Here is a 24615-nt window from a genome sequence, read left to right as displayed (position 1 = left end):
TTTTGGGATCATTTTGGGACCCTGGAGGGAATTTTGGGATCATTTTGGGAATCTCAAGAGGAATTTTGGGATCCTGGAGGGAATTTTTGGAATCCTTGGAAGAATTTTGGGAATCCCTGGAGGAATTTTGGGAATCTCAGGAAGAATTTTGGGAAATTTTGGGATCCTGGAGGGAATTTCGGGAATCCCTGCAGGAATTTCGGGAATCCCTGCAGGAATTTTGGGAATCCCAGGAGGAATTTTGGGAATTTCGTGAATCCCTGCAGGAATTTTGTGAATCCCGGGAGGAATTTTGGGAATTTCGGGAAACCCTGCAGGAATTTTGGGAATTCTGGGAGGAATTTCAGGAATCTCTGCAGGAATTTTGGGAATTTCGGGAATCCCTGCAGGAATTTTGGGAATTTCGGGAATCCCTGCAGAAATTTTGGGAATTTCGTGAATCCCGGAGTGAATTCCGGTCCCTCCCCCTGCCCAAAACGAGGCGAGAGCGGCGAATTTTGGCGCTTTTTTTCCCCGGAAAAAGCGGGAAAAGCTGTGGGAAGCCCCGGGCGGATCCCGGGAATTCGGGAATTCCGGGATAATTCCGGGATAATTCCGGGATAATTCCGGGATAACCGGGAATGTCTCACAGCTCCTGCTCCAGGCCGTCGCTCTCCGGCGGGAAGTCGCCCACACAGACGTTCCCCGGCCTCACAAACCCCCCGAAGTTCGGGGCACACTCGAAGTAACGGCGGCCCCCCACGCTGCGGGGGGAGATAAGGGATAAAAAACAGAGATAAGGGATAAAGATAAGAGATAAAAAACAGAGATAAGGAACAGAGATAAGGGAGGGATAAGGGGAGAGATGAGAGATAAGAGATAAAGGATAAAAGAGATATAAGAGATGAGTGATAAGAGATAAAGAACAGAGATAAGAAGGGAGAGATAAGAAAGAGGTAAGAGATAAGAGGAGAGATAAGAGGAGAGATAAGAGATAAGAGATAAGAGATAAGGGAGAGAGATAAGGGGGAGAGATAAGAGAGAAGAGATAAGGGAGAGAGAGAAGAAATGAGAGATAAGGGATAAAGATAAGAGATAAAAGAGAAGATAAAAGAGATAAGGGAGAGAGAAGAAATAAGGAAGAGATAAGGGATAAGGGGAGAGATGAGAGATAAGGGAGAGGTACGAGATAAGGGAGAGATAAGAGAGGAGAGATAAGAGAGAGATAAGAGATAAGGGATAGGAGATAAAGGAGAGATAATGGGGAGATGAGCGATAAGAGATAAGAGAGAGAGATAAGAGATGAGAGATAAGAGAGAGGTAAGAGATAAGAAAGAGATAAGAAATAAAGGATAAGGGAGAGATAAGAGATGAGAGATAAGGGAGAGAGATAAGAGATAAAGAATGAGAGATAAGAGATAAGAAAAAGGTAAGAGATAAGGGAAAGATAACAGATAAGAGATAAGAAATAACAGAGATAAGAAATAAAGGATAAGGGAGATATAAGAGATGATCGATAAGAGATAAAGAACAGAGATAAGGGAGTGATAAGGGATAAGGGGAGAGATGAGAGATAAGAGATAAGGGAGAGAGATAAGAGATAAGAGATTTGGAAATGATAACAGTGAGAAATGAGGGAGAGATAAGAGATAGATAAGGGAGAGGTTCCAACACCCCCCCAAATCCCCTCAAAACCCCCTAAAAACCCCCCAAACCTCTCCAGGACCCCCTAAACACTTCAAAGACCCCCCCCAAACCCTCCCCAGGACCCCCTAATTACCTCCAGGACCCCTCAATAACCTCCAGGACCCCCCAATCCCCCCCCAAACCCCTCAAGGACACCCCCAAAACCCCTCGACAACCCCCAAAATCCCCCAAGACTCCTCCAAGACCCCCCAAACCCCTCCAGAACACCCCAAAATCCCCTCCAGGACCCCCCAGACCCCTCCAGGACCCCCCAACTTCCCCCCAAACCCCTCAAGGACACCCCCAAAACCCCTCCACAACCCCCAAAATCCCCCCAAAATCCCCTCCAGGACCCCCCAAAATCCCCTCCAGGACCCCCTAGACCCCTCCAGGACCCCCCAGACCCCTCCAAGCCCCCCAAACCCCCCCAAAATCCCCTCCAGGACCCCCCAAAACTCCTCCTCAACGTCCAAAAATCCCCCCAAACCCTTCCAGAACACCCCAACCCCCCCCCAGGACCCCCCAAAACTCCTCCAGGACCCCCCAACCCCCCCCCAAACCCCTCCAGGACCCCCCCAGACCCTTCCAGAACACCCCAAAATCCCCTCCAGGACCCCCAAACCCCCCCAAAATCCCCTAAAAACCCCCCAAACCCCCCCAAAACCCCCTAAAAACCCCCCAAAACCCCCTCCAGGACCCCCCAGACCCCTCCAAGACCCCCCAGACCCCTCCAGGACCCCCCAAATCCCCCCTCACCTGCCGTCGTGCTTGCCCAGCGGTTCGTCGTAGCGCACCCCCACCCAAAATCCCGGCTTGAAATCCGTCTCACCTTGGGGGGCAAAAAGAGCACGAGGGGGGATTTTGGGGGTCATGGAGGGGTTTGGGGGGATTTTGGGGGGTCCTGGAGGGGTTTGGGGGGATTTTGGGGGGGCCTGGAGGGGTTTGGGGGGATTTTGGGGTGTTTAGAGGAGTTCTGGAGTGGTTTGGGGAGATTTTGGGGGGTCCTGGAGGGGTTTGGGGGTGTCTTGGAAGGGGTTTTGGGGGGTCCCAGAGGGGTTTGGGGTGTTCTGAGGGGTCCTGGAGGGGTTCTGGAGGGGTTTTGGGGGGATTTTGGGGAGTCCTGGAGGGGTCTGGGGGGATTTTGGGGTGTTTTGGGGGGTCCTGGAGGGGTTTTGGGGGGATTTTGGGGAGTCCTGGAGGGGTCTGGGGGGATTTTGGGGTGTTTTGGGTGTTCCTGGAGGGGTTTTGGGGGCATTTTGGGGAGTCCTGGAGGGGTCTGGGGTGATTTTGGGGTGTTTTGGGGGGTCCTGGAGGGGTTTTGGGGGGATTTTGGGGAGTCCTGGAGGGGTCTGGGGGGATTTTGGGGTGTTTTGGGTGTTCCTGGAGGGGTTTTGGGGGCATTTTGGGGAGTCCTGGAGGGGTCTGGGGGGATTTTGGGGTGTTTTGGGGGGTCCTGGAGGGGTTTTGGGGGGATTTTGGGGAGTCCTGGAGGGGTCTGGGGGGATTTTGGGGTGTTTTGGGTGTTCCTGGAGGGGTTTTGGGGGCATTTTGGGGTGCATTGGGGGGTCCTGGAGGTGTTTTGAGGGGTTTTGGAAGGGTTTGGGGGATTTTGGGGGGTCTTGGAGAGGACAATGAGGGGACAAAGAGGGGGTACAGGGAGGGGACAAAGAGGGGATGAAGAGGTGACAAAAAAATAACAAAGAGGTGACAGGAGGTGACAAAGAGGTGACAAAGAGGTGACAAGAGGCAACAAAAGGTGACAAAGAGGTGACAAGAGGTGAAAAAGAAATAACAAAGTGGTGACAAAGAGGTGACAGGAGGTGACAAAGAGGTGACAGGAGGTGACAAAGAGGCAACAAAGAGGTGACAGGAGGTGACAGGACCGGACAGGAGGTGACAAGAGGTGACAAAGAGGGGACAAGAGGTGACAGGGAGGTGACAGGAGGTGACAAAGAGATGACAAAGAAATAACAAAAAGGTAACAAGAGGTGACAAGAGGTGACAGGACCGGACAGGAGGTGACAGAGAGGTAACAGAGAGGTGACAAGAGGTGACAGAGAAATAACAAAGCGGTGACAGGAGGTGACAGGAGGTGACAGAGGTGACGAGGTGACAAGAGGTGACAAAGAGGTGACAGAGAGGTGACAAAGAAATAACAAAGAGGTGACAGGAGGTGACAAGAGGTGACAGGACCGGACAGGAGGTGACAAGGAGGTGACAAGAGGTGACAAAGAGGTGACAAAGAGGTGACAGAGAGGTGACAGGAGGTGACAAAGAGGTGACAAAGAGGTGACAAAGAGGCAACAAAGAGGTGACAGGAGGTGACAGGAGGTGACAGAAGGTGACAAAGACGTGACAAAGAAATAAAAAGGGGACAAGAGGTGACAGAAGGTGACAAGGAGGTGACAGAAGGTGAGAGAGAGGTGACAAAGAGCTGACAAGAGGTGACAAAGAAATAACAAAGAGGTGACAGAGAGGTGACAAGAGGTGACAGGATGTGACAAAGAGGTGACAGGACTGGACAGGAGGTGACAGGAGGTGACTGTGAGGTGACAGGAGGTGACAGAGGTGACAAGAGGTGACAGAGAGATGACAAACAGGTGACAAAGAGGTGACAAGAGGTTACAGGAGGTGACAAAGAGGTGACAAAGAAATAAAAAAGAGGGGAGAAGGTGGTGACAAGAGGTGACAGGAGGTGACAAAAAGGCGACAAAGAGGTGACAGGAGATGACAAAGAGGAGACAAAAGGGGACAGGAGGTGACAGGAGGTGACAAGGAGGGAACAGAAGGTGACAGGAGGTGACAGGAGGTGACAAACAGGTGACAGAGGTGGCACTGACCCACGAAGGCCACGGTGCCCCTGCGGCAGGGCTGCCCGGGCACGCGCACCTCGCAGCGCGCCCCGAGGGGCAGCGCCGCCGCCGCCGCCGCCTCCTGCGCCCGCCGCTGCTCCCGCTGCCCCTGCCGCTGCCGCTCCCGCTCCCGGTCCCAGCGGCCCCACGAGCGCTGCCGCAGGAACGAGCGCACCGACTCTGCGGGGACACCGGGGACATCAGGGGTGGCACTTGGGGACAGGGATGCACCAGTCCCGTTCCCATTCCTGTTCCCGTTTCTGTCCCCATTCCCGTTCCTGTTCCCATTCCCATTCACGTTCCCATTCCTGTTTCTGTTCCTATTCCCGTTCCTGTTCCCATTCCCGGTCCCATTCCCATTCCATTCCCGGTCCCGTTCCCTGTCCCAGTGTTCCCAGTAGCGCAGGGACTCTGCGGGGACATTATGGGTGGCACTTTGGGGACAGGGACGCACTGGTCCCGTTCCCAGTCCTGTTCCCGTTTCTGTTCCATTTCTGTTTCCATTCCCGTTCCCATTCCCGTTCTCCTTCCTGTTCCCGGTCCTATTCCTGTTCCCATTCCCGGTCCCAGTGTTCCCAGTACTGCACCGACTCTGCGGGGACACCAGGGGACATCAGGGGTGGCACTTGGGGACAGGGACACGTTGGTCCCGTTCCCAGTCCTGTTCCTGTTCCCATTCCTGCTCCCGCTCCCGGTCCCAGCGGCCCCAGGCGCGCTGCCGCAGGAACGAGCGCACCGACTCTGCGGGGACACCAGGGGACACCGGGGGTGGCACTTGGGGACAGGGACGTGCTGGTCCCGCTCCTGATCCTGTTCCTGTTCCCATTCCCGTTCCTATTCCCGTTCTCCTTCCTGTTCCCGGTCCTATTCCCGTTCCCATTCCCAGTCCCAGTGTTCCCAGTAGCGCAGGGACTCTGTGGGGACACCCAGGGGACATCAGGGGTGGCACTTGGGGGACAGGGACACGCTGGTCCCTCTCCTGTTCCCGTTCCCATTCCCATTCCTGTTCTTGTTTCTGTCCCCATTCCTGTTCCCGGTCCCATTCCCGGTCCCATTCCCGGTCCCAGTGTTCCCAGTAGCGCAGGGACTCTGTGGGGACATCCAGGGGACACGAGGGGACATCAGGGGGTGGCACCTGGGGACAGCAACGCGCCGGTGGCGCTCCTGTTCCCAGTCCTGTTCCCATTCCCGTTCCTATTCCTGTTCTCCTTCCTGTTCCCGGTCCTATTCCTGTTCCCGTTCCCCGTCCCAGTGATCCCAGTAGCGCAGGGACTCCATGGGGACATCAGGGGACATCGGGGGACATCAGGGGTGGCACTTTGGGGACAGGGACACGCTGGTCCCACTCCTGGTCCTGTTCCCGTTCCCATTCCCGTTCCCATTCCTGTTCTTGTTTCTGTCCCCATTCCCGTTCCCATTCCCATTCCCGTTCCCATTCCCGGTCCCAGCAGCCCCAGTAGCTCAGGGACTCTGTGGGGACATCCAGGGGACATCAGGGGATATCACGGGTGGCACTTTGGGGACAGGGACGCGCTGCTGTCACTCCTGATCCTGTTCCTGTTCCCATTCCGGTTCCTATTCCCGTTCCCGTTCCCATTCCTGGTCCTATTCCTGGTCCCATTCCCGTTCCCAGTGTTCCCAGTACTGCACCGACTCTGCGGGGACAGCAGGGGACACCCAGAGGACATCACGGGTGGCACTCGGGGACAGGGACATGCTGTCCTCCTGTCGTAATTGCTCTCAGCCATCTCACACTCGGCCACTTGGAACGGGTCCCAACGCCCCCAATGTCCCCAAACCCCTCAGTGTCCCCAACGCCCCCAACCTGTCAGTGTCCCCAAACCCCCCAATGTCCCCAACCCCTCCATGTCCCCTGATGTCCCCAACGCCCCCAAACCCCTCAATGTCCCCTCAATGTCCCCAACCCCCCCGATGTCCCCAAACCCCTCAATGTCCCCAACCCCCTCAATGTCCCCTCAATGTCCCCAAACCCCTCAGTGTCCCCCAACCCCTCAAACCCCCAATGTCCCCAAACCCCTCAATGTCCCCTCAATGTCCTCAAACCCCCCAATGTCCCCAACCCGCCCAACATCCCCAACCCCCCCGATGTCCCCTCAATGTCCCCAAACCCCCAATGTCCCCAACCCCTTCATGTCCCCTGATGTCCCCAATGTCCCCAACCCCTCCAATGTCCCCAACCCCCCCAATGTCCCCAACCCCCCAATGTCCCCAATGTCCCCAAACCCCCAATGTCCCCAACCCCTCAATGTCCCCAACCCCCCAATGTCCCCAAACCCCCAACGTCCCCAATCCCCCCAACATCCCCAACCCCCTCAATGTCCCCCAACCCCCCCCGATGTCCCCACCCCGCCGGTGTCCCCTCAGTGTCCCCAAGGCCACCTGTCCTCTTGTCGTAGTCGCTCTCGGCCATCTCGTACTTGGCCACCTGCGTCACGTCCTCGAACTGCCCGGCCCGGGCCCCGCTGCGGTCTGTCACCTGCGGCCAGGGGGTGGCACGTCCCTCAGCGGGGCCGCTGCCACCCTGGGGACACGGGAGGGGACACTGGGGACACCCACGTGCAGGCGGCAGCCGTCGGTGACGGGGTAGGAGCCCAGCAGGGCCTCGTCACAGTCCAGTGTCCCCAAGGGCTCGTCCTCGGCGCCAAACAGCTCCAGCTCCATGCAGGACGCCGGGGAGCCCACCACCAGCTCCAGTTTGCACTGGGAGGGGACACAGGGGACACTGGGGACACTGGGAGTGGCACTGGGGACACTGGGAGTGGCATTTGGGACACTGGGGACACCGGGAGTGGCACTGGGACATTCCCAGGGCAGTGTCCCCAAGGGCTCGTCCTCGGCGCCAAACAGCTCCAGCTCCATGCAGGACATGGGGGAGCCCACCACCAGCTCCAGTTTGCACTGGGAGGGGACACAGGGGACACTGGGGACACTGGGAGTGGCACTGGGGACACTGGGGTCACTGGGAGTGACACTGAGAGTGGAACTGGGGACACTGGGGACAGTAGGAGTAGCACTGGGGACACTGGGGACACTGGGAGTGACATTTGGGACACTGGGGGTGGCACTCAGGACACTGGGGACACTGGGAGTGACCCTGGGAGTGGCATTGGGGACACTGGGGACACCGGGAGTGGCACTGGGAGTGACACAGTCCAGTGTCCCCAAGGGCTCGTCCTCGGCGCCAAACAGCTCCAGGTCCATGCAGGACGCCGGGGAGCCACCAGCAGCTCCAGTTTGCACTGGGGACACGGAATGGGGACACTGGGGACACTGGGGACACTGGGAGTGGCACTGGGGACATTGGGGACAGCGGGAGTGGCACTGGGAGTGGCACAGTCCAGGGTCCCCAAGGGCTCGTCCTCGGCGCCAAACAGCTCCAGGTCCATGCAGGACGCCGGGGAGCCACCACCAGCTCCAGTTTGCACTGGGGACATGGAATGGGGACACTGGGGACACTGGGGACACTGGGAGTGGCATTTGGGGCATTGGGGACACCGGGAGTGGCACTGGGAGTGGCACAGGGCAGTGTCCCCAAGGGCTCGTCCTCGGCGCCAAACAGCTCCAGCTCCATGCAGGACGCCGGGGAGCCCACCACCAGCTCCAGTTTGCACTGGGAGGGGACACAGGGGACACTGGGGACACTGGGAGTGGCACTGGGGACACTGGGGACACCGGGAGTGGCACTGGGACATTCCCAGGGCAGTGTCCCCAAGGGCTCGTCCTCGGCGCCAAACAGCTCCAGCTCCATGCAGGACGCCGGGGAGCCACCACCAGCTCCAGTTTGCACTGGGGACACGGAATGGGGACACTGGGGACACTGGGAGTGGCATTTGGGGCGTTGGGGACACTGGGAGTGGCACTGGGGACACTGGGGACACCGGGAGTGGCACTGGGACATTCCCAGGGCAGTGTCCCCAAGGGCTCGTCCTCGGTGCTGAACGGTTCCAGCTCCACCAGCAGCTCCAGTTTGCACTGGGGACACGGAATGGGGACACTGGGGACACTGGGAGTGGCATTTGGGGCATTGGGGACACTGGGAGTGGCACTGGGGACACTGGGGACACTGGGAGTGGCATTTGGGACATTGGGGACACTGGGAGTGGCACTGGGAGTGGCACAGGGCAGTGTCCCCAAGGGCTCGTCCTCAGTGCTGAACGGTTCCTGCTCCACCAGCAGCTCCAGTTTGCACTGGGAGGGGACATTGGGGACACTGGGAGTGGCACTGGTGACACTGGGAGTGACATTGGGGACACAGGGGACACTGGGGACACTGGGAGTGGCACAGAGGACATTGGGGACATTGGGGACACTGCGGAATGGCACAGGGGACATTGGGAGTGGCTTTGGGAGTGGCACTGGGGACACTGGGGGTGGCACTGGGGACATTGGGGATGGCACTGGAGACACTGGGGACACTGGGGGTGGCATTTGGGGCACTGGGGACATTGGGAGTGGCACTGGGGACACTGGGAGTGATCCTGGGAATGGCACTGGGGACGCTGGAGATGGCATTGGGGACACTGGGGACACTGGGAGTGGCACTGGGGACATTGGGGGTGGCACTGGGGGTGGCACTGGGGGTTTTGGGGGTTTGGGGCTCCCAGTTTGGGGTTTGGGGGGGTCCCACTTCCGGCTCAGAGTTCCCAGTCCCGGTTTGGGGCTCCCGGTCCCATTTTGGGGTTCCCAGTCCCAGTTTGGGGTTCCCGGTCCTGATTTGGGGTTCCCAGTCCCAGTTTGGGGCTCCCGGTCCCATTTTGGGGTTCCCAGTCCCAGTTTGGGGTTCCCAGTCCCGGTTTGGGGCTCCCGGTCCCATTTTGGGGTTCCCAGTCCCAGTTTGGGGTTCCCGGTCCTGATTTGGGGTTCCCAGTTTGGGGTTCCCGGTCCTGATTTGGGGTTCCCAGTCCCAGTTTGGGGTTCCCGGTCCTGATTTGGGGTTCCCAGTTTGGGGTTCCCGGTCCTGATTTGGGGTTCCCGGTCCTGATTTGGGGTTCCCGGTCCCAGTTTGGGGTTCCCAGTCCCAGTTTGGGGTTCCCAGTCCCAGTTTGGGGTTCCCGGTCCTGATTTGGGGTTCCCAGTTTGGGGTTCCCGGTCCCAGTTTGGGGTTCCCGGTCCCAGTTTGGGGTTTGGGGCTCCCAGTTTGGGGTTTGGGGCTCCCAGTTTGGGGTTCCCCGTCCCAGTTTGGGGTTCCCGGTCCCAGTTTGGGGTTCCCGGTCCCATTCCTGTTCCCATTATCCCGGTCCCGTTATCCCGTTCCCATTCCCATTATCCTGGTCCCGATCCTGGTCCCGTTCCCATCCCCATTATCCCATTCCCATTCCCATTATCCCGATCCCGCTGCCATTCCCATTATCCTTGATCCCGTTTCCATTCCCGTTATCCTGACCCTGATCCCAATCCCGTTCCTATTCCCATTATCCCGTTCCCGATCCCGTTCCCATTCCCATTATCCCAGTTCCCTTATCCCATTCCCATTATCCCGTTCCCATTCCCATTATCCCGATCCCGTTCCCATTCCCATTATCCCAGTTCCCTTATCCCAGTTCCGGTCATCCCAGTCCGGTTCCCGTTATCCCGATCCCATTCCCGTTATCCCGGTCCTGTTCTCCTTATCCCATCCCAATCCCGTTCCCATTCCCATTCTCCCTTCCCGTTCCCGTAATCCCGTTCCCATTCTCCCCATCACATTCCCATTATATTGGTCCGGTTTCCTTATCCCGGTCCCATTCCCGGTCCCGTTCCCATTATCCCGTTCCCGTCCCCGTTATCCCGTTCCCATTCCCGTTATCCCAGACTATTCTGGTCCCGTTCCCATTCCCTTTCTCCCAGACCATTCCCGGTTCCATTCCCGTTATCCCGGTTCCATTCCCATTATCCCGGTTCCCGTTATCCCGGTTCCATTCCCATTCTCCCCATCCCGTTATCCCGATCTGGTTCCCATTATCCTGGTCCCATTCCCGCTGTCCCGGTTCCCTTATCCCGGTCCCATTCCCGTTATCCCGGTCCCATTATCCCGGTCCCATTCCCACTGTCCCGATTCCCTTATCCCGGTCCAACTCCCATTCTCCCAGTCCCATTCCCGTTATCCCGGTTCCATTCCCATTCTCCCATTCCCATTCTCCCCATCCCATTCCCATTCTCCCCGTCCCGTTCCCGTTATCCCGTTCCCGTTATCCCGGTCCCATTCCCGTTATCCCGTTCCCATTCCCACCGTCCCCATTCCCTTATCCCGCTCCAATTCCCATTACCCCACTCCGTTCCCATTCCCGTTCCCGTTATCCCGGTCCAGCTCCCGTTATTCCCGTTATCCCATCCCTTACCCCATTCCCGGTTCCCGTTATCCCGGTCCCATTCCCGTTATCCCATTATCCCGTTATCCCGTTCCCGGTTCCCGCCCCTCTACCTTCAGCTCGGCGATGGTGAGCGCGGGCGAGAAGCGTTTGCAGGCCCGGAAGGCGTTCAGGGAGCTGCTCACCGCCAACCACACCGGGCCCGGCCCGGCCCCGCCGCCGTTCATGGCTCCGGTACCGCCCGGGCCCCGCCGGTACCGCCCGGGCCCCGCCGGTACCGCCGCACCGGAACCGCACCGGAACCGCACCGGCAGCACCGGGCACGGCCCGGCTCCCCCCGGCAGCTCCCCGGGACCCTCCGGGAGCCCCTCCGGGAGCCTCCGGGAGCCTCCGGGAGGCCGAACCGGGAGCCCCGAACGGCTCCGCGCCCGCCCGAACCGGAGCCGCTTCTGGAACCTTCACGGGCCGCCACCGCTGAGGGAGCGGCCAATCAGAGCCGCCGGATGGCGTCACGTGTTAAAAGCCAACCAATAGCTACCGAGAAAAGGCGGGACGGAGAGAAAACTACCCAATAGGCGCGTAAAAGGCGGGGAAATTTGGGGCTGACCAATAGGAAGAGAGAAAAGGAGGGGTAAAGTGGGGATTAGCCAATAATAAGACGAGTAGGGCGTGTCTAACAGCGAATGGACCAATAGACTAAAGAATGGGCGCGGTAGAGAGGATTGACCAATAGAAATAAAGCGTTGGAGGGTCTAGGGGGTGTTGACCAATGAGAGTGTGGATTTGAATGATTGATGGGTGGATGCACCAATGGGATGAGGGGGATGGGGAAGGGGCGTGGCCGCGCAGCCATGGAGGGGGACGGCGCGTACGAGCCGGGGTTCGTGGGGATCCGCTTCTGCCAGGAATGGTGAGGGGGAACGGGCGGAAAAAGGGCGGGAAAAGGGCGGGAATGTACCGGGAATGCACCGGGAATGCACCGGGAATGGACCGGGAATGGCGGGGGGGACAGCGGGAACGAGCCCGGGCGGCGGGAGGGGCAGGCGGGGAAAGGCGGGAATGGCGAAGGGAGATACGGGGAGTTGTGAGGGGGAAAATTGGAGATTTTGAGGGGGAAAATCGGGAATTGTGAGGGGAAAATTGGGAATTTTGATGGGGAAGATTGGGACTTTTGAGGGGGAAATACAGGGAATTGTGAGGGGGAAAATTGGAGATTTTGAGGGGGAAAATCAGGAATTGTGAGGGAAAAATTGGGAATTGTGAAGGGGGGGGGGGAAAAGGGGGACTCCTGAGGGGAAAAGTAGAGGGAATTGTGAGGGGGAAAATCGGGAATTGTGAGGGGAAAATCGGGAATTTTGAGGGGGAAGATTGGGAATTTTGAGGGGGAAATATAGGGAATTGTGAGGGGAAATACAGGGAATTGTGAGGGAATAAAATGGGATTGTGAGGGAGAAAATTGGGGATTTTGAGGGGGAAAATCGGCAATTGTGAGGGGGAAATACGGGGAATTGTGAGGGGGAAATACGGGGAATTGTGAGGGGGAAGATTGGGAATTGTGAGGGGGAAAATACAGGGAATTGTGAGGGGGAAATACGGGGAATTGTGAGGGGGAAATACAGGGAATTGTGAGGGGGAAATACGGGGAATTGTGAGGGGGAAAATCGGGAATTGTGAGGGGAAAATTGGGAATTTTGAGGGGGAAATACAGGGAACTGTGAGGGGAAAATACAGGGAATTGTGAGGGAGAAATATAGGGAATTGTAAGGGAATTGTGAGGCGAAAATATAGGGGATTGTGAGGGAGAAAATTGGGAATTTTGAGGGGGAAAATCAGGAATTGTGAGGGAAAAATTGGGAATTGTGAAGGGGGGAAAAAGGGGGACTCCTGAGGGGAAAAGTAGAGGGAATTGTGAGGGTAAAAAATCAGGAGTTGTGAGGGGGTAAAATGGGAATTGTGAGGGGAAAACGTCGGGAATTGTGAAGGGAAAAAATAACGATTGTGAGAGAAAAAAACAGCGGGGATGGTGAGGGAAAAACTGGGAATTGTGAGGGGGAAAATCGGGAATTGTGAGGGGGAAGATTGGGAATTTTGAGGGGAAAATACAGGGAACTGTGAGGGAATAAAAGGGGATTGTGAGGGAGAAAATTGGGGATTTTGAGGGGAAAACCTGGAATTGTGCGGGGGAAATACGGAGAATTGTGAGGGGAAAATACAGGGGATTGTGAGGGGGAAAATCGGGAATTGTGGGGGGAAAATTGGGAATTTTGAGGGGGAAATACAGGGAATTGTGAGGGGAAAATACAGGGAACTGTGAGGGGGAAAATCAGGGAATTGTGAGGGGAAATACGGGAATTGTGAGGGGAAAATACGGGGAATTGTGAGGGGGAAATATAGGGAATTGTGAGGGAATAAAAGGGGATTGTGAGGGGAAAATATAGGGAATTGTGAGGGGGAAATACAGGGAATTGTGAGGGGGAAGATTGGGAATTGTGAGGTGAAAATACGGGGAATTGTGAGGGGGAAATACGGGGAATTGTGAGGGGGAAATACAGGGAATTGTGAGGGGGAAATACAGGGAATTGTGAGGGGAAAATACGGGGAATTGTGAGGGAGAAAATTGGGGATTTTGAGGAGGGAAATACAGGGAATTGTGAAGGGGAAATACAGGGAATTGTGAGGGGGAAATACAGGGAATTGTGAGGGAATAAAAGGGGATTGTGAGGCGAAAATATAGGGGATTGTGAGGGAGAAAATTGGGAATTTTGAGGGGGGGAAATCGGGAATTGTGAGGGGGAAGATTGGGACTTTTGAGGGGGAAATACAGGGAATTGTGAGGGAAAAATTGGGAATTTTGAGGGGGGGAAATCGGGAATTGTGAGGGGGAAGATTGGGACTTTTGAGGGGGAAATACAGGGAATTGTGAGGGAAAAATTGGGAATTGTGAAGGGGGGGGGAAAAAGGGGGACTCCTGAGGGGAAAAGTAGAGGGAATTGTGAGGGGGAAAATCGGGAATTGTGAGGGGAAAATCGGGAATTTTGAGGGGGAAGATTGGGAATTTTGAGGGGGAAATACAGGGAATTGTGAGGGAATAAAATGGGATTGTGAGGGAGAAAATTGGGGATTTTGAGGGGAAAACCTGGAATTGTGAGGGGGAAATACAGGGAATTGTGAGGGGGAAATACGGGGAATTGTGAGGGAGAAATACGGGGAATTGTGAGGGGGAAATACAGGGAATTGTGAGGGGGGAATACGGGGAGTTGTGAGGGGGAAAATCGGGAATTTTGAGGGGGGAATATTGAGGGGAAAAAACCTGGGAATTGTGAGGGGGAAAATAGAGGGAATTGTGAGGGGGAAAATTGGGAATTTTGAGGGAAAAATTTGGAATTGTAAGGGGGAAATGTTGAGAATATTGAGGGGAAAAAACTAGGAATTGTGAGGGGGAAACATTGAGAATATTGTTGGAAAAATTGTGAATTTTGAGGAGTAAAATCAGGAAATTTTTGGGGTAAAGGGAGGGAATTTTTAGGGGTAAATGGCAGGAATGCTGAGAAGAAAATATCGGGAATTTTGAGGGAAAATTGGGAATTTTGGGGGAAAAATTGGGAATGTTGAGGGCGAAAAATTGGGAATTTTGAGGGTGAAAAATTGGGAATTTTGAGGGGGAAAAAAATGAGAACTTTGTGGGTGAAAATTTGGGAATTTTGTGGGGAAAAATTGGGAATTTTGAGGGTGAAAAATGGGGCTTTTTGGGGGGAATAATTGTGAATTTTGAGGGAAAAATTGGAAGTTTTGTGGGGAAAAATTATGAATTTTGGGGGGAAAACATGGGAATTTTGGAGGTGGAAAACTGGGAATTTTGAGGAGAAAAACTAGGAATTTTGAGGAGAAAAAAATTGGAAATTTTGATGGGAAAAATTGGGAATTTTGATGGGAAAAATTGGGAATTTTTAGGGGGAAAATTGTTAATTTTGGGGAAAAATTGAGAATTTTGAGGTGAAAATTTGTGAATTTTGGTGTGAAGACTTGGGAATTTTGAGGTGAAAAATTGTGAATTTTGAGGGGGAAAAATTCAGAATTTTGAGGGGTAAATTTGGGAATTTTGAAGGGAAAATTAAGAATTTTTTGGGGGGACATAGTGAATTTTGAGGTGAAAAATTGAAAATTTTGAGGGGAAAAATTGGAAATTTTTAGGGAAAAAATTGTGAATTTTGGGGTGGAAACTTGGGAATTTTCAGGTGAAAAATGGGGGATTTTTGGGGTGACAAAATTGGGGATTTTGGGGGTGAGGAGGGCGGGGATTCCCCTCCGGAGCCTCCCAGTAACCCCAGTTTGCCCAGTAACAACATGCTGTACCCCAAGGAGGACAAGGAGAACCGCATCCTGCTCTACGCCGTGAGTGCCCTCCCAGTCCCTCCCAGTTCATCCCAGTCCCTCCCAGTCCCTCCCAGTTCATCCCAGTTCCTCCCAGTTTGTCCCAGTCCCTCCCAGTTCCATCCCAGTTTGTCCCAGTTCATATCAGTTTGTCCCAGTTTGTCCCAGTCCCTCCCAGTTCCCCCCAGTTCCCTCCCAGTTTCTCCCAGTCCCTCCCAGTTCCTCCCAGTTCATCCCAGTTTGTCCCAGTTTGTCCCAGTTCCCTCCCAGTTCCATCCCAGTTTGTCCCAGTTCATCCCAGTCCATCCCAGTTCACTCCCAGTCCCTCCCAGTCCCTCCCAGTCCGTCCCAGTTTGTCCCAGTTCCTCCCAATTCAGTCCCAGTTCCCTCCCAGTCCCTCCCAGTCCCTCCCAGTCCCTCCCAGTTCCCTCCCAGTCCCTCCCAGTCGCTCCCAGTTCCTCCCAGTCCCTCCCAGTCCCTCCCAGTCCCTCCCAGTCCCTCCCAGTCCCTCCCAGTTCCTCCCAGTCCCTCCCAGTTTGTCCCACTTTATCCCAGTCCCTCCTAGTTTGTCCCAGTTCCATCCCAGTCCATTCCAGTTTGTCCCAGTTCCCCCCAGTCCCTCCCAGTTCCCTCCCAGTCCCTCCCAGTCCCTCCCAGTCCCTCCCAGTCCCTCCCAGTTCCTCCCAGTTTGTCCCAGTCCCTCCCAGTTCCCTCCCAGTCCCTCCCAGTTCCCTCCCAGTCCCTCCCAGTTCATCCCAGTCCCTCCCAGTTCCCTCCCAGTCCCTCCCAGTTCATCCCACTCCCTCCCAGTCCCTCCCAGTCCCTCCCGGTCCCTCCCAGTCCCTCCCAGTCCCTCCCAGTCCCTCCCAGTTCCCCCAGTCCATCCCAGTCCCTCCCAGTCCCTCCCAGTCCCTCCCAGTTCCCTCCCAGTCCCTCCCAGTTCCCCCAGTCCATCCCAGTCCCTCCCAGTCCCTCCCAGTCCCTCCCAGTCCCTCCCAGTCCCTCCCAGTTCCCCCAGTCCCTCCCAGTCCCTCCCAGTTTGTCCCAGTTCCCTCCCAGTCCCTCCCAGTTCCCCCCAGTCCCTCCCAGTCCCTCCCAGTCCCTCCCAGTTTGTCCCAGTTCCCTCCCAGTCCCTCCCAGTCCCTCCCAGTTCCCCCAGTCCCTCCCAGTCCCTCCCAGTTTGTCCCAGTTCCCTCCCAGTCCCTCCCAGTTCCCCCAGTCCATCCCAGTCCCTCCCAGTCCCTCCCAGTCCCTCCCAGTCCCTCCCAGTCCCTCCCAGTTCCCCCAGTCCCTCCCAGTCCCTCCCAGTTTGTCCCAGTTCCCTCCCAGTCCCTCCCAGTCCCTCCCAGTTTGTCCCAGTTCCCTCCCAGTCCCTCCCAGTTCCCTCCCAGTCCCTCCCAGTCCCTCCCAGTCCCTCCCAGTCCATCCCAGTCCCTCCCAGTTCCCCCAGTTCATCCCAGTTTCTCTCCCAGTGCAGGAACTGTGATTATCAGCAGGAGGCCGACAACAGCTGCATCTACGTCAACAAAATCACGCACGAAGTCGAGTGAGAGCGGCCCCAAAAATCCCCAAAATGGCCCCAAAATGTTCCCAAAAATTATCCCAAAACATCCCCAAAATATCCCCAAAAATTACCCCAAAAATCCCCAAAATGGCCCCAAAAATTATCCCAAAACATCCCCAAAAATTACCCCAAAAATCCTCAAAATGGCCCCAAAAATTATCCCAAAATATCCCCAAAATATCCGCACTATATCCCAAAAAAATCCCCAAAATATCCGCAAAAATTATCCCTTGATGTACCCAAAATATCCCCAAAAATCCCCAAAATCTTCCCAAAAATTATCACAAAATGTTCCCAAAATATCCTAAAAATATCCCCGAATTATCTCGAGAATATCCCAAAAATATCCCAAAAATTACCCCAAAAATCCCCAAAATGGCCCCAAAATATCCCAAAATATCCCCAAAATATTCCCAGAATATCCTCAAAATATGACCAAAATATCCCAATATATTCCCAAAATGTTCCCAAAATATCCCCAAATTTTCCCTAAAATATCCCCCAAATATTTCCAAAATATTCCCAAAAATTATCCCAAAATGTTCCCAGATTTTTCCCAATTTATCTCCAAAATATCTCAAAATATCCCCCAATTATTCCCAAATTATCCACAAAAATATCCACAAAAATATCCCAAAATACCCCCAAATATTATCTCAAAATGTCCCCAAATATTATCCCAAAATGTCCCTTAAATATCACAAAATATTCCCAAAATCTTTGGAAAATTTTCCTAAAATATTCCCAAAATAAACCCAGATATTCCCAAAATTTCCCTAAAATGTTCCCAAAAAATCCCCAAAATATCTGCAAAAACTATCCCAAAATATCCCCAAAATATTTCCAAAATATTTGCAAAAATTATCCCAAAATTATCCCAAAATATTCCCAAAATAACCAAAAATATCTATAAAATGTCCCCAAAATTTCCCCAAACTTTTCCTTAAATATCCCCCAAATATGCCCAAAAATTATCAAAAATTATTCCCAAAATGCCCCCAAAATATTCCCAAAATGTCCCCAAAATATTCACAAAATATCCTCAAAATATCCACAAAATATCCCTCAAATGTTCCCAAAATGTTCCTGAAATGTTCCCAAATTGTTCCCAAAATGGCCCCAAAATATCCCCAAAATTTCCCTAAATTGTTCAAAAAATATTCCCAAAATGTTCCAAAAATATCCCCAAAAAATGTTCCCAAAATATCCCCAAAAAATGACCCCAAAAATCATCCCAAAATGTTCCCAAAATTTTGGGAATCCTGGCTGGGATTTTTGGGAATCCTGGCTGGAATTTTGGATAAATTTTGGATAAATTTTGGGAATCCTGGCTGGAATTTTGGGTTAATTTGGGAATTCTGGCTGGATGTTGGGTGTATTTTTTGGGAGTTTTTGGGATTTTGGGAATTCTGGCTGGAATTTTGGGAATTCTGGCTAGGATTTTTGGGAATTTTGGGCTAATTTTGGAATTTTGGGTGTCCCCAGCGAGCTGACTCAGATCATTGCCTGGTGTAAATTTTGGATTTTGGGTTCATTTTGGGTTCATTTTTTGGGAATTTTGGCTGGATTTTGGGGTAAATCTGGGTGTGGTTTTTGGGAGTTTTGGGGATTTTTGGTTTTTTTCGGGAATTTTGGGAATTTTGGGCTAATTTTGGGAATTTTGGGTGTCCCCAGCGAGCTGACTCAGATCACCGCCTGGTGTAAATTTTGGATTTTGGGTTCATTTTGGGTTGTTTTTTGGGGAATTTTGGCTGGATTTTGGGGTAAATCTGGGTGTGTTTTTTGGGAATTTGGGGAATTTTTGGTTTTTTCGGGAATTTTGGCTGGAATTTTGGGCTAATTTGGGAATTTTGGGTGTCCCCAGTGAGCTGACTCAGATCATCGCCGACGTCTCGCAGGACCCGACGCTGCCCCGCACCGAGGACCACCCCTGCCAGAAGTCAGCCGGGACATTTGGGGACATTTTGGGGACATTTTGGGACATTTGGGGACATTTTGGGACAACCTGGGGACACTTTGGGGACATTTAGGGGATATTTGGGGACATTTAGGGATATTCTGGGGACATTTTGTGGACATTTGGGGACACCTGGGGACACTTGGGGACATTTTGGGGACACTTTGGGGATATTTAGGCACACTTTGGGGACACTTTGGGGACATTTGGAGACATTTTGGGGACATTTGGGGACATTTTGAGGATATTTGGGGACATTTTGGGACACTTTGGTGATATTTGGGGGCATTTGGGGGACATTTTGGGGATATTTGGGGACATTTTGGGGAGATTTGAGGACTTTTGGGGACACTTGGGGACAGTTGGAGACATTCAGGGGATATTTGGGGACATTTAGGGGACATTTGGGGACACTTGGGGACATTTTGGGACACTTGGGGACATTTGAGGACATTTTGGTGACATTTGGGGACACTTTGGGGACATTTGAGGACATTTTGGGGACATTTTGAGGACATTTTGGACACTTTGGGGACATTTTGGGGACATTTGGGGACATTTTGGACACTTGGGGACATTCAGGGGATATTTGGGGACATTTGGGGACATCTGGGGACATTTTGGGGACACTTGGGGACACTTTGGGGACACTTGGGGACATTTTGGGGACACTTGAGGACATTTGGGGGACACCTGGGGACATTTGGGGCCATTCTGGGGCCATTTAGGGGACATTTGGGGACACTTGGGTACATTTTGGGGGCACTTGGGGACATTTAGGGGACATTTCGGGACATTTTGTGACACTTTGAGGACACTTGGGGACATTTGGGGACATTTTGGGGACATTTGAAGACATTTAGGGGATATTTGAGGACTTTTGGGGAGATTTGAGGACTTTTGGGGACACTTGGGGACAGTTGGAGACATTCAGGGGATATTTGGGGACATTTAGGGGACATTTAGGGGACATTTGGGGACATCTGGGGACATTTTGAGGACACCCTGAGGACATTTGGGGACACCTGGGGACATTTTGGGGACATCTGGGGGCATTTGGGGACATTTGGGGACCCTTGGGGACATTTAGGGGACATTTGAGGACATTTGGGGACACCTGGTGACATTTGGGGACACTTTGGGGACGTTTTGAGGACACCCTGAGGACACTTGGGGACATTTTGGACACTTTGGGGACATCTGGGGACACTTGAGGACATTTGGGGACATTCAGGTGACATTTTGTGACACTTTGGGGACCCTTGGGGACATTTTGGGGACATTTGGGGACATTTGAGGACATCTGGGGACATTTGGGGACACTTGGGGACATTTTGGTGACACTTTGGGGACATTTTGGGGACACTTGGGGACATTTAGGGGATTTTTGAGGACATTTGGGGATATTTGGGGACATTTGAGGACATTTGGGGGACATTTGGTGACACTGGGGACCCTTGGGGACATTTTGGGGACATTTGGGGACATTTGGTGACACTTGGGGATATTTAGGGGATTTTTGGTGACATTTGGGGACATTTTGGGGACACTTGGGGACATTTTGGGGACACTTGGGGACATTTTGTGTCCGGCAGGTGCGGGCACAAGGAGGCCGTGTTCTTCCAGTCGCACAGCGCCCGCGCCGAGGTCAGAGCAAAACCCAAAATTGACCAAAAATCCCAAAATTCTCCCCAAAAAATCGCCAAAACCAAATTTCCCTGAAAAGCCAAAAATCCTGCAAAAAATATCCCAAAAAAAACCCCAAAATTCTTGAAAAAAACCCAAAATTCTTCCCAAAAAATCCAAAAGTCTTCCTGAAAAACCAAAAAAAATCCCCAAAAAACCCCAAAGTTCTCCTCAAAAAAATCCCAAAAATCCTTCCCAAAAAATCCCAAAATTCTTCCAAAAAAATCCCAATATTATTCTGAAAAAATCCAAAATTCTCCCTGAAAAATCCCAAAAAAACTCAAAAGTCTCCTAAAAAATCCCAAAATTCTCCCTGAAAATCCCAAAAATCCTTCCCCAAAAATCCCCAAATTCTCCTAAAAAACCCCAAAATCTTCCCAAAATCCTCCCCAAGAACCCCAAAATTCTCCCCCAAAAAACCCCAAATCCTCCCCAAAAACCCCAGAATTCTCCCCAAAAACACCCAAAATCCTCCCCAAAAACACCCAAAATCCTCCCCCAAAAAACCCCCAAAATTCTCCCCCAAAAATTTTCAAAATTCTCCCCTAAAAACCCGAAAATTCTCCCCCCCCAAAAAACCCCAAAAACCCCAAAATTCTCCCCCAAAAAACCCCAAAATTCTCCCCCCAAAAAACCCCAAATCTCTTTGGTTCCTTGGGGGGTTTTGGGGTCTTTTTGGGGGGATTTTGGGGTTTTTTGGGGGGATTTTGGGAGGAATCTTTGGGAATTTTGGGGGGAATTTTGGGGAGGTTTTGGGGAATTTTTGGGTTTTTTTGGGGAGAGGATACTGGAGGGTTTTGGGGTTTTTTTGGGGAGGGGTTTTGGGTTTTTTTGGAGGATTTTTTTGGGGAGGGATCCAAGGGAATTTTTGGGGGAATTTTGGGGAGGTTTTGGGGAATTTTGGGGTTTTTTTGGGAGAGGATACTGGGGGGGTTTTGGGGTTTTTTTGGGGGGATTTTGGGTTTTTTTTGGAGGATTTTTTTGGGGAGGGATCCAAGGGAATTTTGGGGAGGTTTTGGGGAATTTTTTTGGGGGGTTTTGGGGTCTTTTTGGGGGGGATTTTGGGGTTTTTTTGGGGATTTTGGGAGAAATCTTTGGGAATTTTGGGGGGAATTTCGGGGAGGTTTTGGCATTTTTGGGGGTTTTTTTGGGGATTTTTTTTGGGACTTTTGGGGAGGAGTTTTGGGAGATTTGAGAGTTTTTGGGGTGGATCCTGGAGAGTTTTGGGAGGAGGAATTTTTTAGGCTGGAAATTCCGCAGGAATTTTCCCAAAATCCCTGAAATTTGCCCCAAAATCCCGCAGGACGCGATGAGGCTTTACTACGTCTGCACCGCCCCCCACTGCGGCCACCGCTGGACCGAGTGACCCCAAAAGTGACCCCAAGAGTGACCCCGGACCCCAAAAGTGACCCCAAGGAGTGACCGACGGAGTGACCAACGGAGTGACCCCAAAAGTGGCCCCAAGAGTGACCCGAAGACTCCAAAAATTAAAGTAAAATTGACCCCAGGATTGGCCTCTCAAATGTGACCCCAAAGTGACCCCAAAAGTGACCCCAAGAGTGACCCCAGGATCCTAAAAGTGACCCCAGAGGTGACCCCAAGAGTGACCTCAAGACTCCAAAAATTACCCCAAAAATGACCCCAAAAGTGACCCCAAGACACCAAAAGTGACCCCAAAAGTGACCCCAGGACCCCAAAAATGACCCCAAAAGTGACCCCAAGACACCAAAAGTGACCCCAAAAGTGACCCCAAATGGGACTTCAGGAGTGACCCCAGGAGTGACCAATGGAGTGACCCCAAAAGTGACCCTAAAAGTGACCCCAGGACCCCAAAAGTGACCCCAAATGGGACTTCAGGAGTGACTGACGGAGTGACCAACAGAGTGACCCCAAAAGTGACCCCGGGACCCCAAAAGTCACCCCAAAAGTGACCTCAGGACCCCAAAAATTAAACCAAAATTGACCCCAGGATTGGCCTCAAATGTGACCCCAAAGTGACCCCAAGAACTCAAAAGTGACCCCAAAAATGACCCAAAAGTGACCCTAAAAGTGACCCCAGGATCCTAAAAGTGACCCCAAAAATGACCCGAAGACACCAAAAATTAAACCAAAATTGACCCCAGGATTGGCCTCAAATGTGACCCCAAAGTGACCCCAAGAACTCAAAAGTGACCCCAAAAGTGATTTCAAGAGTGACCCCAAAAATGACCCCAAAAGTGACCCCAAGACACCAAAAGTGACCCCAAGAGTGACCCCAAGACACCAAAAGTGACCCCGGGACACCAAAAATGACCCCCGGAGTGACCCCAAAAGTGACCCCAAAAGTGACCCCGGGACCCCAAGAGTGACCCCAAGACCCCAAAAATTAAACCAAAATTGACCCCAGGATTGGCCTCTCAAATGTGACCCCAAAGTGACCCCAAAATCCTAAAAGTGACCCCAAAATTGACCCCAGGATTGGCCTCAAATGTGACCCCAAAGTGACCCCAAAAATGACCTCAGGAGTGACCCCGGGATCCTAAAAGTGACCCCAGAGGTGACCCCAAGAGTGACCTCAAGGCTCTAAAAATTACCCCAAAAATGACCCCAAAAGTGACCCCGGGACCCCAAAAGTGACCCCAAATGGGACTTCAGGAGTGACCGACGGAGTGACCCCAAAGTGACCCCAAAAGTGACCCCAGGACCCCAAAAATTAAACCAAAATTGACCTCAGGATTGGCCTCAAATGTGACCCCAAGACCCCAAAAGTGACCCCAAAAATGACCTCAGGAGTGACCCCAGGATCCTAAAAGTGACCCCAAAATTGACCCCAAGAGTGACCTCAAGACTCCAAAAATTACCCCAAAAATGACCCCAAAAGTGACCCCAAAAGTGACCCCAAGACACCAAAAGTGACCCCAAAAGTGACCCCAAATGGGACTTCAGGAGTGACCGACGGAGTGACCCCAAAAGTGACCCCAAAAGTGACCCCAGGACCCCAAAAGTGACCCCAAGACCCCAAAAATTAAACCAAAATTCACCCCAGGATTGGCCTCTCAAATGTGACCCCAAAGTGACCCCAAGAACTCAAAAGTGACCCCAAAAGTGATTCCAAGAGTGACCCCAAAAATGACCCCAAAAGTGACCCCAAGACACCAAAAGTGACCCCAGGAGTGACCCCGGGATCCTAAAAGTGACCCCAAAAATGACCCCAGAGGTGACCCCAAGAGTGACCTCAAGACTCCAAAAATTACCCCAAAAGTGACCCCAAATGCGACCCCAAAAGTGACCCCAGGACCCCAAAAATGACCCCTGGAGTGACCCAAGAAATGACCACAAGTGTGATCCCAAAAGTGACCCTAAAAGTGACCCCAGGACCCCAAAAGTGACCCCAAAAGTGACCCAAAGACAACAAAAATTAAACCAAAATTGACCCCAGGATTGGCCTCTCAAATGTGACCCCAAAGTGACCCCAAAATCCTAAAAGTGACCCCAAAATTGACCCCAGGATTGGCCTCTCAAATGTGACCCCAAGACCTCAAAAGTGACCCCAAAAATGACCCCAAAAGTGACCCCAAGACACCAAAAGTGACCCCAAATGGGACTTCAGGAGTGACCCCAAATGTGAACCCAGGACCCCAAAAGTGACCCCAAAAGTGACCCCAAGACACCAAAAGTGACCCCAAGAATGACCCCGGACCCCAAAAGTGACCCCAAAAGTGACCCCGGGACCCCAAAAATTAAACCAAAATTGACCCCAGGATTGGCCTCAAATGTGACCCCAAAGTGACCCCAAAAATGACCTCAGGAGTGACCCCGGGATCCTAAAAGTGACCCCAAAAGTGACCCCAGAGGTGACCCCAAGAGTGACCTCAAGACTCTAAAAATTACCCCAAAAATGACCCCAAAAGTGACCCCAAGATCCCAAAAGTGACCCCAAAAGTGACCCCAGGACCCCAAAAGGGACCCCAAATGGGACTTCAGGAGTGACCGACGGAGTGACCCCAAAAGTGACCCCAAGAGTGACCCCAAATGGGACTTCAGGAGTGACCCCGGGACCCCAAAAGTGACCCCAAAAGTGACCCCAAGACCCCAAAAATTAAACCAAAATTGACCCCAGGATTGGCCTCAAATGTGACCCCAAAGTGACCCCAAAATCCTAAAAGTGACCCCAAAATTGACCCCAGGATTGGCCTCAAATGTGACCCCAAAGTGACCCCAAAAATGACCCCA

At 52.8% G+C, this 24615-nt stretch overlaps 2 protein-coding genes across 12 annotated transcripts; one reads left to right on the top strand and one right to left on the bottom strand.

Annotated features, from left to right (window-relative positions):
- Positions 1-615: 615 nt before the first annotated feature.
- Positions 616-11332, bottom strand: TBCB (tubulin folding cofactor B). Its single transcript, XM_072920921.1, has 7 exons — positions 11119-11332; positions 10939-11087; positions 7095-7238; positions 6918-7014; positions 4506-4697; positions 2422-2494; positions 616-743 (listed from the first exon to the last, which is right to left on the bottom strand). The coding sequence occupies exons 2-7, from the start codon at positions 11050-11052 to the stop codon at positions 626-628; spliced, it is 738 nt and encodes a 245-aa protein (XP_072777022.1). The 5' UTR covers positions 11053-11087; positions 11119-11332; the 3' UTR covers positions 616-625.
- A 278-nt stretch (positions 11333-11610) lies between these two features.
- Positions 11611-24607, top strand: POLR2I (RNA polymerase II subunit I). 11 transcript variants are annotated; one of them, NM_001245565.1, is given in 13 exon segments: positions 11669-11735; positions 15163-15217; positions 16669-16742; positions 18625-18699; positions 20313-20364; positions 21707-21876; positions 22134-22247; positions 22549-22617; positions 22700-22728; positions 22985-23045; positions 23325-23387; positions 23940-23983; positions 24462-24501. In NM_001245565.1, coding segments are annotated over 6 exon segments (378 nt in total). In that variant the 5' UTR covers positions 11669-11676; the 3' UTR covers positions 21770-21876; positions 22134-22247; positions 22549-22617; positions 22700-22728; positions 22985-23045; positions 23325-23387; positions 23940-23983; positions 24462-24501.
- Positions 24608-24615: the final 8 nt, after the last annotated feature.

Source organism: Taeniopygia guttata, chromosome 34, assembly GCF_048771995.1.
Source record: "Taeniopygia guttata chromosome 34, bTaeGut7.mat, whole genome shotgun sequence".
NCBI classification, from domain to species: Eukaryota; Metazoa; Chordata; class Aves; order Passeriformes; family Estrildidae; genus Taeniopygia; species Taeniopygia guttata.
The sequence above is the reverse complement of the archived record's forward strand: the minus strand, read 5'-3'. Positions and strand labels throughout refer to the sequence as shown.